The sequence below is a fragment of the Cydia pomonella genome, chromosome 14 (genome assembly GCF_033807575.1).
Source record: "Cydia pomonella isolate Wapato2018A chromosome 14, ilCydPomo1, whole genome shotgun sequence".
In the NCBI taxonomy this organism is placed as follows: domain Eukaryota; kingdom Metazoa; phylum Arthropoda; class Insecta; order Lepidoptera; family Tortricidae; genus Cydia; species Cydia pomonella.
The window spans coordinates 1,980,798-2,001,996 of record NC_084716.1 but is presented as its reverse complement, the minus strand read 5'-3'; the positions used below and the strand labels follow the sequence as shown (position 1 = coordinate 2,001,996).

The following is a 21,199-nucleotide window of genomic DNA, read 5'->3' as shown; positions in this document are numbered from 1 at the left end:
ACCACCACTGCGGACTATTTTAGATACTTCTAGAGCATAACAAACACTGTACCTACCTCGTTATAGTCACTAGCGGAGTCATTGGAATCCGGCGCGGATTCGCTCCGCGCGGTGGAAGGGGGACACACGACGCCGCTGCTGCCGCACTCTTCCGCACTGCTTCTGACCCTGGACAATTGAAAACACTGTTAGTTTCGTCCTCAGAAAATTTTAAAAAAACAGTTAACGCTTTAACTTGCTAGAACACAGTTGACGATCGCTTGTCGATTATTTCGTACCTTGTCATAATAGTCATGGCGGACGAAATGGAGCCCGAGGAAGTATCCGACGCAGTTTCACGCGTCCGTCGACTACGCGAATACGTCTTCTCACTGTGGAATAAAATTATTTAAATTTTCTCATGGCAACATACCTATTAGTTTCGGAATGAGTATTTGAAATCGTAAAATAGTGCGTACGCTTGAAAGTTATTGACTGAAGGTTAGCGAATGTCGCAGTTTCAGCTTGGATAAAAATTCTTTCGTATGTCCGGATGCTGTCGTCTAGGTCGCATTTCTCAGCAGTCTTGTGAAATTTTTTGAGCAGGTTCATGATTTTCATGAATTTTTTGAATGAGATATTTTGTCAATTCAGCTTTTGGATTTTATTCAAAATTTCGGAGCCATTAGAGTTCGCGAAGTCTACAGCTCACAGCACCACTAGTGTTTTAAATAGTTTTTAGACTAGTGTTTTAAATAGTTTTTAGACTAGTATTTGTATAATTCTGAGCACTACACCTGCTTAGCAACTTCTACTATTGACTTTAATTGAATTGATATTTTGATATTTGACGACCGGTCTGGCCTAGTGGGTAGTGACCCTGCCTACGAAGCTGATGGTCCCGGGTTCAAATCCTGGTAAGGGCATTTATTCCTGTGATGAGCTGATGAGCATGCATATTTGTTCCTGAGTCATGGGTGTTTTCTATTTATTTAAGTATTTATAAATATTTATATATTATTATATATATCGTTGTCTAAGTACCCTCAACACAAGCCTTATTGAGCTTACTGTGGGACTTAGTTAATTTGTGTAATAATGTCCTATAATATTTATTATTTATTTATATGCTTTGTGCACAAGCAAGCTCCTGAAAGCAGGCTACCTGGGCGTGCCGGCGTGCGGGCCGCCGGTGGCGGCGGCGCCGTGCAGGAACTGCTCCCGCGACCACACGCGCCGCGCCGCGCTGTCCGCGAGCGACTCTTTGGCTTCCGCCGCACATCTGTAGTAAGGACACGTTTCAGGATCAAATTTAGCGAGAAAACGGCAAGTCTTATGAGACTGGATGGATGATCGACTACGATCCAGTATTTTTTAAATAAATTTCAGTAGAGAACTATTTCAAGATAAACAATAGTATAAATAAGGAACTGGTATGGTCCAGGTGGTATTTTACTGTCAAATGTGAGTGTTTTAATTTCTCACAGTTATTTCCTACTTACTCTGATCTCCGCAGCAGCAAAGAGTCCAAATGCGCGGGCGCCATATGCGCGAGATGGATGTAGGCTTCATGGAGCAACTCGGCGGGCAACGTCCACAGTTCTCCTTGTCTCTCGATCAGTTGCCGGACAACGTTGATCACATCTACCCGCTCCGATAGCTGTTCCGCACTGGAATTGATAGAAAATTTGTTATGATCTCATATAAAGAAAAGGTCTGTTTGTACCTACTGGATTTATATCATCATCATCTCAGCCATAAGACGTCCACTGCTGAACATAGGGGGAGGCCCCTTGGACCTCCACATGTACCGGTTGGAAGCGACCCATCCAGCGTCTTCCGGCGACCTTAATAAGGTCGTCTGTCCATCTTGTGGGTGGACGTCCTACGCTGCGCTTGCTGGATTTATACATATAGCTGATGACATTATGATAGCTAAATTTGCAGTTGGTTCAAGGTTCAAAGAAACCAGACAAGATAGAGGTTAATTGCAGTCTTCTTGAAATTAAGTTGAAATTTGAACTCCATTGCAAGACCCCTTTTTAACTTACTTCGTCTTAAGGCAGCTTCGCTTCATTTTATTTGTATGTCTATCGTGTGTCCCTTGTTATCGAGGATTTTTTTATGAGTTGGAACAATATTAGCTTTGGTATTCGAAATGGGAAAGTAACATTCCTTGCGCAACTTCCAAATTAGAAGACTTACCTAGCGGCCTCATTAGGCTTATTATTATGCAGTATATTTGGCGCGAAGATCGTGGCCAGATTCGCGGCATCCATCTTGTTGCCAGGCTGCCTATCGTCCTCAGAGTGCGTAGCCAGTTGCGACAGGAAAGACAGTAATGCGTTTAAAGTGTCCCTGTGAGCTGCAGGTAGCAGCTGGACTATTAACTTGAGGGCCTCCCATTGGAGTCGACGGTTGCGGATTTCTGAAAATTTAAAGATTATGATTTGAATACGGGGCTTAATCGCATGGAAAATAGGTACTAAACCTGAAATTAGGTACCTTACCAGGCAATTGGCGTTTCTATTTTATTTAAAAGAGATCATACATAGGATAGAGCTGCATTTAGTACTCAAGAGGTACTCTATGAAAACGTATTTCAAAATAGTACCAAATATTAAAAAGGAGGAGGATGTAAAAATATATTCTGTCTCAGTCACACGACGTTTATAGAATTTGTTGTAGCTGTAAATGTTCCTGGGGCGAACTAACACACTTAATCATAGCAGTAAGAGTTAAGAACTTTATCGCATCTGTCAAAAATCACCAGCTGGAAAAGCTGTTGGTAAGAATTTACCCGCTTAATTTTTCATAAGACCATGTTCTTAAATGTTTCGTATAACCTATGAGTTATTGAGTAGGAAACTTACTGTACTGAGTACCTTTGAGTACACAAGAAGGCAGAGTACAGGTTCCTGCAGAGCAGTTGATCTGGTAGATCCCGGAGGAACTCCTTTAATAAAGTTACGATTATGTGAGGACACACCGCCACGTCTCTCTGTCCCATTTACAGCTCTGAACGCTTCCTCTCTCGTTCACTCGCTGCACTTACTTTGAGTACACAAGAAGGCAGAATACAAGTCCCTGCAGAGCAGCGGATCCGGCAGGTCCCGAAGGAACTCCTTTAGTAAAGTTGCGACGTCATGTGGACACACTGCTGCATCCAACGCCGCTTCTTGACCTCTCTCCCACTCTTCACGGAGCTGGAAGAATATTAACAAACACTTGAATACTGGAACTTGTATTAGTTAAAGCACTTTGAAGATATAAGATTGTCTGTCAATTTACGTATGCTTTGCCCGAATTGCCCGTGACTTCGTCTACGTGAGATGATGATGATCACACATCGGGGTTTTTGGTGCGGGAATAATTTCGTGTATTTATTGACCGAAGCGTAGCGTAGGTCTACGTTTTGACTCGCGCAATCTGCTTTCGTATGTCCGGATGTTCTCCTCTACAGGTCGCAATTCTCAACCGATTCGCGTGAAATTTTGCGACCATATTCTATGATCAAATATATTTTTTTTGTCGATCCAGTTTTTGGAATTTTTTCAAAATGGCGGAGTCATGGTACGTCGCGCCTAAACAAATAGCCGTATCGATATCATAAGAGTTTCCTCCTTTTGAGACATGGTTACAGAGTGATTTGCGAAAAATTCAGATATTTTAGAACGCTGGTTTAGGGGGTATTTAGATATTTAGGTTTTACTCGAGAATAAGTAGCCTAATTTCACCGTGTCACATATATCCATTCGTGGCTCAATTGGAATACACTAGCTTTACAATCATGAGGTTTCGGGCTCAAATCCCGAACAATGGAATCTTTTTTGTTTTTTTTTTTTGCACTTTAATTTCCTATTTTTTATTGGCTAAGCTTTGTAACAGGGAGAGAGAAGAGGACCCTGGATCTATTCCCTGAATTGTAACATTTTGTATTTTTTTTGTATTTAAATTTGGTATTGTTGATCAAGCGAGCACGAAGCGCGAGCAAAGCGTATTCGTTTCAGTTTTATTGTCTGAACTTTTTTTACGGCCGTTAAAGTTCAAGGAGACGGACAGTTGCGCAGGCGATAACGGGTTCATGTTTAAAAAAAAATGAGCAGTTTTTGCATTTAGATTAATTTATCAACTTTGGCTTTGCTATAGAGACGTAGTTGTAGATTGGAATATTGATATTATATTAGGTATAGAAGTTTAAACGTAAAAGTATGTTATATTGCTTTAATAAAAAAAAAATATATACTACGCTTCGGTCAATCATAGCTAAAAGAGGGAAACGGTTTTTTAAAATATTTCCTGCGTGCAGTCGCCGCAGAAAGTTTCGGTACGGTTCGTGGCATTCTTTTAGAAAATTTTGGTGCATATAGATTACTAAGAGCCAGCGATGCTTGCTATAATCTTGTCTACATAAATTCAGGGCACAATATCAACAGATATGATATTCTGTTGATATTTTAGTCAAGGTATTCGATGTAGCAAAATGATGTTTTAGCGGATTAAATTGCTAAATCCTATAGAGATAAAACACTACAGAGTGAAGCTCTGATGGCCCTTCTTCTGCCGACGAAGATGGAGGTGGTTCTACTTTTACCATTCAGGGGATGACCGACTAACTGTGGGCGTTTGGAAACGGGAAAGGGAGTATTTTCTCTTTCCTTCCCATTTTGTAGGCGATGGCAAAGCGAAATTGGAATGGAGGTGGATTGTCAAACAAAATTTTGTTGCTACAGTAAAATTGCTGCTATATCTTTCGACACATGATAAAAATTTGTAGAACGCCATTTGACTTTCCTTTCCTTGATGATCTTTTTGATCCTTATTCGTTTACTAATATATGTTAAAATTGTTAAAGACCTAAAAGTGGCGCCATCTAATAGATAAAATGCCAAATGATTGACAGCATCGTTTCGAGTAATGGCACCATAACGTTCCAAAAGTTTTAATCATGTGTCCAAAGATGGCAGTAAATTTACAAGTCTACAAAGTTTTCTTAGTTAATAATTAATGAAAATTCCTTTTCCCTGCGGGCTTTTTAAATTCTGATATACGAAAAAGTATCTATAAAAAATTAAGAGCAATTAACATTATTTAGAGGTCGCTATAAATGAAACAATACTGCTATACAAAATAGTATGAAAATAAATTGACCCATCAATAATTCTGCTTTGGAAATGTGTTTCAGGGCTCTTTATTCGTTTTATTTATTATTTATAAGTATGCTAAAAAAGATGGCGATCGTTTTTTTGTTTTAAGTAACTTTGCATTTTTTTATTTGTATGAGGATATTGCAAATCACAAAATCATAGCGACCACCACACATCATTTGATTTGATTATTCGCATCCCAACTAGCAAATTGGTAATAACATCTGAACCTTTTACGACTAATTCATCGTAGGTGCGTCGTAAAAAAGCAAGTTTTAAAACGTGATGTTGTATAAATGTCATTTATACCGCACTTTAGTTTAAATGCAAATTGTTCTTAAATCGCAGTTGTACAGACGTTTGTATAACATAGTAATAAAGCAATTTAATCACTGTCGTACAAAAGTTTTAACCAAGACCTTTTCCCGGTTTTACAACTTCAATATGACATCTTACAGCACTTTGGTCATAGAAAAGCTTTATGAGTGATTACTGTACAACTAATCATATCATCGGTTTTTTACAGCTGTTAAATTGCTAAAGTGCCATACAACAGTCATAAACACGACCGTCTTATAGCTAAAAGATAGGGATTACGGCTTATTTGTTTCATAAATTTTCAGTTCTTAATACAGTGTTGATACGCAAAATGTTAAAATTAGATTGGAAAAAGTGGAAGCAGTTCAAAAGGAGCGGTACTTATAGATGCAAAGTTCGTCAGAGCTGTGCTTCTTTACTTACTAGCACAGACTTAACTTCAAAACTGTTTGTTTCACCTATTAGGTTCACCAAGTTCACCAGGGAACCCTGAATTAGGGTGATGGCGGCCGTATCGTGTTGGCTTAAGAGTTTTAAGTCGTAAGCTAGTGCTTTTAATTATAAATGAGTCATATAACTACTCATAGATAAAAATTAAATTAATTAATTTAATTAAATATAATAAATAAACAATATTTAAAGGGGGCATTAAAATTTTCTTAGAAAACCTAGTAAATTCGTCGAAAATATTATGTTCGCATGCGTATCTGATTTACCCATTATCCATTTTAGTTGCAGTAATAGATGGCGAGTCGGTTATACTTAAGTACTTAAAATGGTAAAAAGTATAATATTTTCCACGACTTGTTTGACCGGCAATCATCCATGCACAGTACACACAAACAGGTAATTATATTATGATTGAAACTGCTTCGCTATTGCATTTCACCGACTCATTAGTCGTAGAAACGTCTGCATTATGATCACTCTACAAGCAATTGCATTTACAAATCGAGAACTTACGATACTTTTCCGACTAAAAAGTCGTTTAATATATTTTTTATGACAGCTGTAGGACTTAATGTGCTTGCTTATGACGATTGAGTGACCACTCAACGACTATTTAGCCATAAAAACTGCGCCAAATTCGCGTCATTTAAACGTTTGTATGCCTTAAATTGCATACCATCAAGTTTTATGAAAAACGTTTGTACAACATTTATATGACATATTTTTGCTAGTTGGGATATGAGTTCAAATTTGGCACATAGATTACTGTTCTATAAAGGGAGCCATGTGAAGATAAAATCCTTTCAACTTTTCTCTACATACAAAGTTGGACCATCCTATTCGATAATTATGTTTTTTTGTCAATTTAGTTTTTATAAATTCTTCTAAACAGCTGAGCCATACATTTATTAAGTTTTAAGGGCTCCTCTACACGATGGCCCAGCGTAGGCCAATCTAAGGAACGCAGCTATGCGGTGAAATGAGATAGCAATATCACTTGCTCCCTCTAACGCAGTGGTTCCTAACCTTGTCAGTTCTGTCACCCCTATGACTAACTAGGGAACCCGATTTTACCCCTACTCCCAATAAATATCAATATTCTTTCTTACAGGTCTAATTTCTGTTATATTTAATTGAGCTTATTACCTTCGTAAATTACCAGATTTCCCACTACGGGGGTAATTACCCCCAAGTTAGGAACCGCTGCTCTAACGCATAAATGGACTTGCCTACGCGGGGCCATCGTGTAGAGGAGCCATAAGCTATGCTCGCGAGGTCTACAGCTCACAGAGCTACTAGTAACTTTGTTTATAGTTAATTAACAGTGATCTTACTTTTTCCAGCATTCTTGGTGCGATGACGTCAATTGACACACGACAGCGACCTAGGGTTGTCGACGTTATACATATGATTGACGTTTAAAATTATGTAATATTATGTTGTCATTGAAAATGAAACACAATTTTTTTTACTCAATCAGTTATTATAATTGTCGAACAACAACAACCAGCTCGTTTTTTTGCTGAAAATAAAAGTGATATTGCAACTGTGTTACATTTTCTCATATACTCGTATCGTAGTAAATTAACCCTTCATTTCATTATGCATATTGGGTTAGGCTTTACATGTTCTGAGAATATTTTCGGTATTTCCGATTTGTTTGATACGTTATTTTATTTTTATGTTTGATTTTATTTGATTCTTGGTTCAAACAATTTAATATTGGGCACTACTGACAACCAAAAATGCTGGAAAAAGTACGATCACAATTAATTACCGAGCCCCAAATGTGCTTAGAAATGTTTAGATAGTATCGGTTTTTACGGTTTTTCCTATTTGTTGGCTTGACATATGATGATGAGCGATAAAAATCCTATAGGTATCCTTTCTTGGGCCTCAAAGTTCCTTTCCCTTTTATAATATTATCGGGATAGAGATAGGATAGTAAACTGAAGGCATAGAACAGATAAAAGTGTACAGAACATTTACATTCCAGGCATTAAATGGGAATTGCAAGGTTAGGAAACCCTATGTATCTGGATCATGGAAAATACTTTTAATGACTGGTTTCTTTGATAATTTCAATTGTGTTGAAAAGTCGGAAATTTCCTCTATCATTGCATTGTTTATTGTCTAAAACAATTACACGAATCAAATCGTAAAAACTTTATTACCTATCTTGTGCTGGAATCTTACCAGCATAAAAAAGTTGCTGGCGAAATTTTGTAAACACACTTTCATTGCCATGAAACATCAGAATGAATTTTAAGGTATACTCCATTCTTGTCGATCAGAGTGGGCAGGAGGCCGAATGGATTATAACAATTTGGTATAGTTTTTCATATTTTGATACGACGTTGATTCGTGGTTATCAGGTATCTCACGCACGTCAATAAGTGCAAGTGAAATGGGTTTAAAAAAAACATCAATACCTTAGATTCAGCAAGTATATTCTATAACAAGTTGTATTTTTTCTCAAAGATATCGACGACTTTTTTGTGTAGAATTTAATAAGCTTTAATGTTGCCTTACGCTATATTTTCATAAAGAATGTAGATTTAGAATAAAACGCGAATTTCTCCTCGATGGTACACATCTTCCAAGATGGTTGCGATTCCTCGAGGTCCACAAATGTCAAATGGTGTGGGCATGAAAAAGGGTCCTATAATTTATATACATACCAAATTTCATGACTGTTCCTGAGATTTCGAGGTAACTCCTAATCCGATTGTGCTACATATAGATATTTGATTCTCAAAACAAACCTGATCGACTGATATAGGTACCGTCACTACAGTTGAAGTCACGCACACAACGACAAATCATGTATAGTTCGTGTGATCCACGATGACGCGCAGATTAGTCAAATCTAACCTTTAATAACATGATATTATGAGCCAAGGCACGCGTCTTCGTGAATGACACGATCTATATTGACAGTGAGATTTTGAAATTAGTGTACCTTTTTCGTACCGATATCAAGTTGAACAGCCGACTGCAAGATGAGCCAAAAAGTGTCTACAAGTTTTTTTTTAGCTTAATATCCTGTGCTTAAGAGGGAAGAATAGCTTTGCGATTCTAACGAAATAACGGTACTCTTTCTATTTTTATTTTTTTTTCATATATTTTATTGCGTCCATGTTCATTTGTACATAGGATGGTATTAAAACATTACATAGTCGGCACATGACAGCCTGTTAGGGCATGGCAATAATCTTAATACTAGTGGTGACTATTTACAAATAATAAACTAAACTAAACTATGAAATTTCATTTCGGGAGAAAACGGTTCTTAGTAACTAAATCTTAACAAATCACTTTGATTTTGATGTCGATCGCTTCAGTATCATGTATTCTAGGTTAATATGCATTTTTTTTGTTTTTTACAAATCTTGAAAAAAGGAAAACTATTGTTTCATGGTGTCAATAACATACTAAAAAATCATGGAGAATGGAATATATTTAAAAGTGGGAAAACGTTTTCTCTTTTTTTATGGAGGATCACGTGGTATATTCCCTCTTAAGTCACATTCACTCATTCATTCATTCAATACAGTACCCTTAGTGTAAATTTAGTCGATAGCGAAACGTGACGTACGCGTTTGCGTTAAGTCTCATTTTGTATGGGTTTTTGAACAGCGCGCCAAGCGGGACGTTTTGGAAAGTCAAAAATCTCATACAAAATGACACGTAACGCAAACGCGTACGTCACGTTTCGCTGTCGAAAATATTTACACTAGGGGTACTGTTTTAAATGCTATTAGTACTCTGTGTAGATGTATGTAACAATTCACCTCAATTCTCTGGCCGGTACCTTACCATTAATAAAAACTTGTCATCTAACCTATTCCTAAAACAGAATCGGAACCTGGCTATTCGCAGCACGTTGCCAGGTCAGAAACGTCTGAAACTATATCGATCGATACGGGGCCCATTCGATACTTCGCACGGGAATAAAATCGACGGATTTAGACGTTTCTCGTATAGTCAGGATGACCTAATTTTGGAGTTAAGGCGAGTTTAAAACGATATTACCTTAAGAACAGTTTATAGGATTTGAAACATTGATCGTAAAGATTGAAAATTTTGGACCAGCTTTTTTTCACAATTCCAAAATCAGCCATTGGTAGTTAAAAACAGATTTATAAACCAATTCGAAAACACATCATGATTGAAATCGAACAGATATTGTACTGAATTATTGGTTATTTTCCCAGTACAGTACTTACTATAGGAAAGTGCAATTAGCAATAGTTTTTCGAAAAAATTGGAAATTATCCTAAAGATCCTCACAAGAAATGAAGGTATTTAAGTTTTTTTCTTAGGTAATATTAAATTTTACTTACGGTTTATTCCTATGGGAAAAACTTGTCAGTACATTAATATTTTTATTAAAACTGAAATGGGGAAATGATCAACATTTCAAGGCAATGTAATTAGTGTACAGTCAGTAACAATAGCGTATGAAACAATCGCGCCAAAAGTATCTGCACCCTCGAATACTTTTCCAAGTAGAGATATATCTCAAAAGTTCGCGTTAAGAGTTAAAGAAGAGATGCTTTCCATATAGATTTTCGTACATTGACTCGCCTGTTGCTATCTCTTTTGCAAGCGCATAATTATATTGCTGTCAAGCTCGCACAGATACATTAACAACCGGCATCATGGGCGGGACAGCAATAATAATTATGCACGTCCAATAGAGATAGCAACAGGCGAGTCAGTGTATCTATCTGGAAAGCGTCTCTTCTTTTATCAGAGAATGATAGATACTTTTGACGCGTAGTTTGATCAGTTAATTTTGATGCTGATTGTATATACATAAATATTTGGCCTTACCTGTCTAACCCTCTTCTTGGAGGCCGACACTCGGAAGAGACCAATGGTCCTGAGGCCGTGCCGCCGTAGATGCGCTAGGCAGGCCGAGATGAGGCCAGGGACCTTCGGCCCCCCGCATCCTGCCTCTTCGAGACCCGACCAACCCCATTCGCCGGAGTCACAGGATTCACTCTGAAATTGGAATTTTTCTGGTAAGTTTTCTGAAACCAAGAGTGGTAAAATCATTGGGCTCATCAATTAGGTAAAATTTGATACAATATTTACATAACGCAAAAGCTGGGTCTTTTATCTTTATTAATTTAATATTTAGCTCGTGTGAATTGGATTGGCAAGATTGCTACGGTACATGTTTTACCAAATATATTTCTAGTCCATACTAGAAGTAGATTTGGTAAAATGTACCGTCAAATCTAAGCACGTTACTAAAAAGTTTGATGGGTATGAGCTGAAGTACAGACTTGTCAGAAAACTAAATGCAGGTAACGAAATTATGCTCTTAATAAAGTAAACAAGTAATAAATGAAGTTGCGACTAAAATTTTAAACTATTAACATTACGATTTGATCAGTATAAAACAAGCTTTAAAGTCATGGCTAACTTTTTTTATTAAATGTTCTATATTACGTTTTATCAGTCAAAACCTTTGTGACAGAATTGCTCATCCTCTGACTTTATGTGAGGAAAAAGTCCCTTTTCATAATTTTTTTTAAATCTGCCTGTTGAAATCATAGTTTTAACGATCATATACTACATCTTAGAAGACTAGGTATCTATGTTTACTGGTTGAGACGAGATTTACTTAACTAATAAATTCTCTCATAAAGAAAATGAGCTAATAATTGCATGATTCAGACAGACGAACAAATCCCCGTCACAAACTAGCGAAAATGCAAAATCCGCGAAGATATTAATAAACCAACAGATGTCGGAGAGGAACACTTCATCTGATTTGTAGGTAAACAACTGAAAAAATCATTATGGTCTATAAATCTTTCCGGCTGGTAATAATACTGGGATATGATCTATAAAATTGACTCAAGATTCAAGGTTAGCTTTTCCCGACCTCACGAAAGAAGTCAAGAATCTAGATAGCTGCTATCTATGACTTTTGAACATAAACAAAAGTATTGTTATTTTTGAAAAACCTTATTGAGCTTTGTAATTATTAATACAATTACTATGATTAGATTGATAAGTGAACACACGTAATTAACAAGATAACACCAGTAGATAACTTAGAAAATCTTGCAAGTTAATTTATACCCCTAGTGGTTAAACAGTTTGTAAATACTCGTAATCATAAATAAGTAACAAACACTTACAACAAATGAATAGGTATGATACAATATACTACCGTTAGGAAAATTTCAGTTGCAATTTTTTTCGATTTGGCACTTGGTGTAGTACTTAAACCAAGAGGCACACAACAAAATTCAAACCGACCATCGTCCGAAGACACGCCGAAACACAAAGTTCACGGACGAACGCAGGAATGGGCGTTTCAAACATCTTTCAGTTATTTTCGTCCGAATAGATATCGAGATAGGCGTAACGTGTGAGACGCGTCATACGATAATTTTATCGCGGCCTTAATGAAAGCGATAGAAGGCCGGGCAGGTAACCGGACACGCATGACGTCAGTGCGACGTCATGGGATAGGTATTCGGGACCCTTGGGATTTGAGACGTCACCGTTATCTTATTTCCTTATGACAAGTATCACCACCGAAATTTATTCATCCTTGTGCATTTTTTTTCGAGAGCTTTTTTCTGCGCTATTGCACATCAACTAATAAAGATAAATATAGTTTATTATTCAAGTAGGCATATTAAAATGCGCTTATGAACGTCAAATGAAGCTACACCGGCTCTAATCCTACATCTCTGACCCGAGAAGATTTAAATCCCCCCTCAATTGAAGGAGATTTTAACCCACATTTTAACTACCATACTGAAGGTTAAGGGTTAGGGCTGAGGGTTACGTGGACGCATTCTACGTGGTGGGTGGTGATGGTAGTTTGAAGATTTATTGGCAAAGGAAGCATACAGAATCCGTTAGGAGCGTGATTCTCTATCAGAATCAATGCATCGATCTTGCCGAGTGGATTGATTTGTGAGCAGTGAAAGGTATTGGCATAACAACTAGTATAATTTTCTCTAAATTCAGGTCAGGTAAATATATGGTTTCATCATATATTTTTAATCACAGGAACATTGTATGTAGCGTAAACGGTCTCAAAACATTTTGTTTAATTTCTCAAGGACTGTCGAATACCAGCCAGGAGAATCAACGCCCTCAAAAGCAGGCCGGTTCACAACACACCTTTTGTATTATACCCATCCCCTTCCAACCCACGTTATATAGCACGCCCAAGAGCAGGAACGAAGCATTGACGTCGTCTGTTACCTCGAACACTAGTCTCTATGTCATAATCGCATTGGGTTTATCGCTTGTTTTTTGGGAGCACGTGAATTTGATCACGTATGCTGCTATAAACATTTTGATTGTGGACCACCTGCGAGACTGGCATGTTTTATGGAATGTTCGCGAATTTTGATTGTAGCAGAGCCGCACTTTTAGCTTTCTGTGAGAAAAAATGGTCTATAGGTGAACCGTAAAATCACCCAATAGTGCAAAGTGTCCTAACTATGAATACGAACTAAGATATCTTGTCTTAGGAGGGATGATGACACATTGTGAATTTTAAGACAAAAGCTAGTAAAATAGATACCAAATCAGCAATTTGTCACAATAATGTGCAAACTTTAAGTTTTTTTAACTGTCAAAAAGGAATAAAGTAAGGGTAACTAGCATTCGATTCCTTACATTTTATCCAAAAAAAAAAGATTGTAATGCAACTATATACATAAACACAATATTTCACCGTCAAAATCGCAATTTTCTTGTTTTCCATACTTCAAGATGGGGTCTCAGTGACTGTGACGTCACGATTACTTATCGGTCTTTTCGTTTTGGTAGAAGCATTTTGCGAGTGATGTACGACAGTTATAAACAGTTTCATAAATGGCGGACAATCCACAGAAAAAAAAAACTAAAACTAATATTTGTCTTGGTACCTACTTAATTAAGTGTTAAACTTGTGGGCTATGAAGTACACAAAGTACTACAGTTGGGTGGTATAACGGTAACGAAAAGATGGATATTTTAGATTATTTTTATTTGTTAACATGTTTAATCCTATTTGCATGACGCATTAGATTTCTGTAATGTAATGTAAACATATTAAACAAAAAAATCGGTCAAGTGCGAGTCGGACTCGCACAGGAAGGGTTTCGTACCATTATCTTTTAAAACGGTCACCCATCCAGGTACTGACCCCGCCCGACGTTGCTTAACTTCGGTGATTGGATGAGAACCTCGAGATTGGAAAGAAATATTTATTTTATTCTGCTTTTAGTATTTGTTGTTATAGCGGCAACAGAAATACATAATCTGTAGAAATTTTAACTGGCTAACTATCACGGTGGTGACAGACGGACGGACGGACGGACGGACAGCGGAGTCTCAGTAATAGGGTCCCGAAAATATTCAGAGATTTATTTATTTATTTTATAAGTGCCTTTTTCACAATGTCCAAGTAAAGTATTGGATAGCTAATTAACAAATAAATTAACTGCCAGATGAAACTTCCTGCAAAACTTAGCACTTTATCTACCAGTTAAGCTTATTTGAAGATTGTGAAACGCCAACGATGACTATTCGTCAGATAAAAGACAAATAGCTTATTCAGGACTTGAACGTTGTGAAACAAGTCCTTATGTATTTATATATTTATTTACAGATTAGAGTGATGAACGAAACTATTCATCTGCGTTTGAGAAACATCATCCTCTTGCCACTGAAACTCTGAATACACCATTCCAAAATCAATCAAGTAAACTTCAATCATCCCAGACCATTAAACGTGTGAATCAACAGCCGGAGACCGATTCAGTTTTAACGTTTGACATGATTCTCATCTTGTTTTGATACTTTGACCGTGAATAACAAACAAAGTTATCGGGTTACGCTGAATGGTGATGAGATGACGAAATGCAATTAAGAGTTGTCTTATAAGGCTTTTCGATGCATTTACAGCGTGTGCAGGGATTCTTCACGAATGTCCAGGATCCGAATGCGAGTACGAATGTTCGGGAGTATGTAGTTGTTATTATCATCATTCCTAATTAGAAAAAAAACTGTTAGTATATAAAAAAATTGTCACCTTAGAACGGGATGTGATAAAGTGTTGAGAAATGCTGTCTTCTGGTCAAAATGCATTCCTTGAAAACAGTTTGGGCGCACTGCTCATACGCGAGTCGACGAGACAGGACACGTACCTGCGCACATTCGCATTCGCAAAACATTTGATGCAATTGCGAATCTCGATGCGAATGTTTAAAATGATGCGATTATTCGTATGTACGAATGCGAATATTCGTAACATACCTAGTGAGATGCAGGATGACACGACTCAAGATCGCATAAAAATATAGGTTTTTGTAGGCGTAATGTAAAGTAGTGCTCATTACGACGATGAGTATTATAAACATCTTTTTTAGGTCACCGAATACATTGGTTTATGAAATTAGTATGTCAACATCAGAACAAAAGCTATTCATAATATTCAAACATTCTAACCTCTCGTTCCATGCGCGTTTGTACGGTTAAAGCCCGACCTGAAATATATGATCATTGTCAAGAGTTATACTACAGTTTACTATGAAAAATTTAGTTCCAATTAAATTCCGCAATATGGCGCGTGATCATATATTACTGGTCAGGCTTTACCTATCAAACAAAATTCTTGCGTTTACGAAGTACAGTATAATATCTCCTACAAAAAATCTTATAAAACTGAAATTGAAGTATTCCTTGTTCTGTGCCCCGAGGCCTTTTGGCGCAGACATTAGCTGAGCCACTTTCCCTTTCAATTAGTTTCTAAGCATTATTGTGTACTTTTATTATGTACTTATGTTTAAACTTTTTGAATAAACGTCTTTATTATTATTATTATTATAATAACTGAGAAATTATTGAGACTGAGCGTTTTTTATTCCAAAAACATGAATAATAATGATTATATACTGAAATAGATGTCATATACTAAAAGAAAGTGAAAGCCCTCTAGACCACGGCATGTCATTAGGGATTGCAAACCGGATTGATTTTCAATCCGGCCGGATCCGGCCGGATTTTGGCCATGATCCGGCCGGATCCGGCCGGACCGGATCCGGATTGGTAAAGGGATATTAAAGTTAATTAAATGACATATTTTTCTAGTTTTTTGCGTTATACGTATTCCTAAATCTATAATTTGAAGTTAATAAATAACTTTTTAACAATAAAATAGAACTTAGTAGTAAAAAGTGTTACAATGTCAATATCACTTTAAAAACAAAATATGAAATCGGTTTTTTATTAAATTTAACCATTCACAAGTACTCAAAATTTCAATTATAATTATAAATTTGATTAGTTTCCAAAGCCTGATGATGGGATATGGGGTGGGGAATGGAACTCCTTGAAAGGACAAGTTTTCGTAACTGTTCTTTGATTGAATTCTTTGTAACGTTGACATCCATTGTTGACAAAAGAAGATATTTTACTTTTAACCAAAATGATATTAAATGCGCTCCAATATTATCTTGCTCTAATTTTTTTGTGCGAGAAAGTATGATTTAAAAAAAAATGATTTTTAGGAATAGAAAGGCAAATTATAGGGAACGAAACACGACACGGCGATCTCGTGCAAAAATAATAGAGTGGAGGATTAAAACCAATGCGGAAAGGGACTCCCTAAGAAAAGTTACATGGATCAAATAAATAATTGGCTAGAACTACGAAGATGAAGGAAATTGCATAAAATTGGATGAAATTGAGAAGACAAAAGATTCTCTCTTAAATTTGAATAGAAAAGAATCTATATTTTATCATATATATATATATATATAATCGAAGTAAACTAAAGATTATCAATATTATCATATATTTATTCACACATATTGATAACCTCGACTCAAGTCGGTTGAGTACCGGCGAATTAATCCTGTTCATTTGTTTAGTTTTAATCTCTTATCACAACATTATGACATAACATTAATCTTCTCTCTAGCATAAATTACAAATGCCTTCCATGGCATCTCCATCCTTTAATTTTTAGACATAGACATAGAAAGTTTTTATTTAACACCACATTGAAAAATGTTTACAGGCAATGCTACAAAACATTACAAGCCTTAAAATGAAACTTAATTAGGCACAAATTTATGTTTACATGTAGATATAAAAAACTTTTAAAATTATGATGCTAAAAAGGAGCGAACCTCAGCATGTGTTGCAGCAGGCTTACCTACTACAACGCTGGTTTTCAAGCCGACCCTACGTACAATACGAATTTGCTTGCTACTTGTCGGAAACTGTATGGCTAAGACTGTTTTAGTTTGTGTAGAAAATAATATAGGTATGCATATATATGTTTATGGATATATTTATAAGATTATACTGTATGATACTATGACATATGTGAAAGTAGGTTTAATGTTTAGGCTAAATAAATACGTTGGGTAATAAAGTATATATTGAGGAAATTTTTCCTATTTATGTAATCGTCATATCATGCCACCAACGTGAAAGAAGAAGAAATTCTGTCCTGTTCCCATTTATCGTCATAATAAATACATTTTGATCTCACAAAATTAAAACTTCTTCATTCGTTTTTTGTTCTATTCAACTTCATATCTCTCATCCGTCACTTTTTCTTCATCTAAAACGCACAGCGCGTGCTGTATTTAGGCGTATTTTCATTTTACCGGATCCGGTCCGGATCCGGTGATTTTTACCGGATCCGGCAGCTCCTGAAAAGTGCCGGATCCGGCCGGATTACCGGATCCGCCGGACCGGATTGCAATCCCTACATGTCATCTATTTCAGTTTATAATGTATACTTATAGTAGTGCATGGCTACATAACTAAAAACAACACATCAAGATATTTGTTCCCTAGTAACCATATAAAATTGTTGAAACAGAATCAGCTGCCCGGAGTCGTTAAACTATCAGTACACAGTCTAGACCTGGAAAGCTGTCATGTCCATCGATATTGCGTCACGTCTACCAACTCGTCTAGTCGATCCTGGTTATGTCATGCGATTTGTGATTTAAACGGATCAATGACCTTGCTCATGGGTGCCTGGTTAGTGACGTCTTGTGACTTGTGAGCTGTGGGGACGGTAAATGACAAAATGACAATCAAAGATGGTCCTTCCCATTTGAGTTGTAGGGTTAAAAGGATATTGTTTTCTAGGTTGTAAGGGGATATAGGAAAATATTACTATTTTAGATTTCAAGATGGCGGACTTGTACATTGTTCCTAAATTATATGAAAATAATATATGTTGCCCTAGTTACTAAGAGCAGGAAGAAATATAGCATATATTGAACCTGGGGAGCCGACCCTTTCCCTCCTTTTTTTGGGGGGTAGAAATGGTACGATCTCGTGTCTACCGGGCCAAATCAGCTTTGTTTGATCTTAGGAAGAATCGTGACACTTGCACTTACGAGTTCAAATTGGAAAAAAATATAAATTTTGAAAGGCTTTATATCGGAAACTATTATAGATCTACAGAGACAAATCTAGTTTCATATAGTAGCAAATTTAGTTTATTTTAAAAAGCTCTTTAGAAGGTACTATCAAAAACTCGTTCTTTAGGGTATCAACACCCGACTTAAAAAAAAAACTGAAAGAAAAAGTTGCGTTCGGCGCTCGAGGCAACGTAGGCTAACGTAGATTATTCATTGGGCCAACATCATAAACAAGTCTGCAAAAAATCAGAACTAGCGGATTTGACGCAAACGCCCCCTTATTCACAAACGTGTGCTAAAGTTACGATGCCGCTAATAATCGTTTGTCCCTTTCCGACGTATTGGTATGATGGAAAGGGACAAACAATGATTAGCGGCATCGTATCTTTAGTACACGTTTATGAATAAGGGGGTACATGTATAAGTTACTGTATTAATGAGTAAGCGTAATGAAATGACTATAGCTAGAACCCAAAGTATCCGCTTTGCGCTCTAGGCCAGAAATGCCGCAGTTACCGCTTAGGTCTCAATTACAGCCGCTTAGTGCCGCCAATAAATAATAATGGTGCAGTAAAATGTACGAGCCAACAAAGCAATGGATACCCCGATCAATGGAGATGTGGGTGTGTAATTATCTTCTCCATTTGTGAAACCCTTGTTGATGAAGTAAATAGTCTAGTTTTACGCATTTAAGAGGACAGGGGACGATCGATTCTCCATACAAACGTAGCCCTCATTTCCCTCCCTGGATATTCACATAATGGAAAATATTTACAGAATTTTATGTATGTTAGTCATAGCTATGCCCGATCGTTCGTTTTTCGTTTTATGAATTATTATAAAAGTTAGGAGCGAAAAACAGGTTTTATACAATTTTTAAATGCTCCTAAATCTTATAATAATAAAAAAACTAAGAAATCAAACAGTCCGGCATAGCTATAATTCAAATACATCAAATTGGGTATTTTTTTTTCAATAATGTTAATATCCAGAAATAAAATGCGTTTGTATGGAAAGGCGGTTTTGGGGCGATCGTCCACTTTTGTCTTAATGAAGTCTTTATGAATAATAACCCTACTTATTTTTGCCAAGTCGTTCTTGTTGCAAAATGTATTTGTACAATTTTCATTTCATAAATTAGAGAAATTCCAACAGAAAAAAAAACTCGATCGGTACCAAAAACCATTTTTTTGACAACTATGGGGGGTTAATTACGGACGATAACAATGCAAGGCTTGAAAAATATGACAACATTTTTCTTCCACATACTTATTTGACAGCTGTCAACTGTCAGACAAGTAATGTGCCTCTTTACATTTTAAATGTATTTTACATACATACATTGTTATGTATGTATGTAAACTTCTCCCTTGCCTAGTCGTTAGTGACCCTGCCTACGTCGAGAGGAATCCCGGGTTGTAATCCTGGTCTTCTTCCTCGCGTTGTCCCGGCATTTTGCTACGGCTCATACGGAGCCTGGGGTCCGCTTGACAACTAATTTGAGAGATAAGATTTGGCGTAGGCACTCATTTTTACGAAAGCGACTGCCATCTGCCCTTCCAACCCAGAGGGTAAACTAGGCCTTGTTGGGATTAGTCCGGTTTCCTCACGATGTTTTCCTTCACCGAAAAGCGGCTGGTAAATATCAAATGATATTTCGTATATAAGTTCGAAAACCTCATTGGTACGAGCCGGGGTTTGAGCTCGCGACCTCCGGATTGCAAGTCCCACGCTCTTACCGCTAGGCCACCAGCGCTTCTTTAGGTTCTTCCTGGTAAGGACATTTATTTGTGTGTTTATAGCAGATATTGGTTTCTGGGTTATGGATGTTTTCTACGTATGTAAGTATTGTATTTATAAATATCGTCGTCTAACTACAACACAAGCCGTATTGAGCTTACTAAAGGACTGTGTCGATTTGTGTAATATTAACCAATAATTTATTTATTATTATTGTTTATTTCGGCCAGGGCGGCGGCACAGTCATGCACAAAGTGAATACCTAAACTGACTATATTTAGCCCTCATCGACTAGACTATGGCCTTTCGGCATCCGGACATTTTCCACAAATTGTCACATAGAAATAGCAAACTGCATTTTCACGTGAATACCAGTCATATTCCTGTGCTAGAACATTCCTCGCGTGTGTAGGTGGGTAATAAATGTACTAGACACAGTACTTTAGTAGATCATTAATACTAGAAATGTTCGCTGACAAAAAGCATTTGTCCCACTTCATACTTGGTTGAATTAAATCTCGGTTTATGTTAATACTCTTTGTTTCTTGTCTTTTCATTCATCTTTTAATCATCTCAACTTCAACTCTTGAAAACCCAAAGATCTCTAAGGAAAATCTAATAATACTTTTATTTTTATTTTAGCCCTGACACTTACATATTTGAAAAATTATAGTTTTTTTTATTTAGTATTTGTTTGTTTGTTCGTTATCTTTTAATTATAGTAAAAAAACTTTTTTGTGTAAAAATATTTGTAGCTAATTTGCTAGCTGTTTTCCTTTTTAAGACTCAAGTACTTAAAAATGGATCCCGCCTGCAAGGGTGATTGCACCCTTAAATAAGTTTTTGGCAAAAATTTAATTTTTGGTACAAGTTTTTATCGCTGACTGTACCTTTCTTTCCACAGGGAACTAATACTCATCGAGACAATTCTAAAAACCCCAAACGCAATCAGGTTGCGTTGTTTTATCACAGAGTTCCTGTGGCTACCTCCTGTCTCCATCATCAGATCAGCTCGATGGTGCCATAATATTGCATTGTCACCCCACTTACATATGTATGCAAATTTTCAGCTTCATTGGAAACTGGGAAGTGGGTCAAATTTAACTTGCAAGATTTGATTACAGACCGACAGACAACGGGACA

The 21,199-nt window shown here is 36.8% G+C and overlaps 1 protein-coding gene across 1 annotated transcript in view; it reads right to left on the bottom strand.

Moving 5' to 3' along the window:
* LOC133524710 (uncharacterized) overlaps positions 1-21,199 on the bottom strand; it is a 98,183-nt gene that overhangs the window by 1,905 nt on the left and 75,079 nt on the right. The window contains exons 5-11 of the mRNA XM_061860846.1: positions 10,734-10,904; positions 3,035-3,185; positions 2,185-2,407; positions 1,482-1,649; positions 1,145-1,261; positions 279-371; positions 57-168 (exon numbers count right to left, since the gene is read on the bottom strand). Of these exons, the coding sequence (XP_061716830.1) occupies positions 57-168; positions 279-371; positions 1,145-1,261; positions 1,482-1,649; positions 2,185-2,407; positions 3,035-3,185; positions 10,734-10,904 (1,035 nt within the window). The remainder of the gene's footprint in view (positions 1-56; positions 169-278; positions 372-1,144; positions 1,262-1,481; positions 1,650-2,184; positions 2,408-3,034; positions 3,186-10,733; positions 10,905-21,199) is intronic.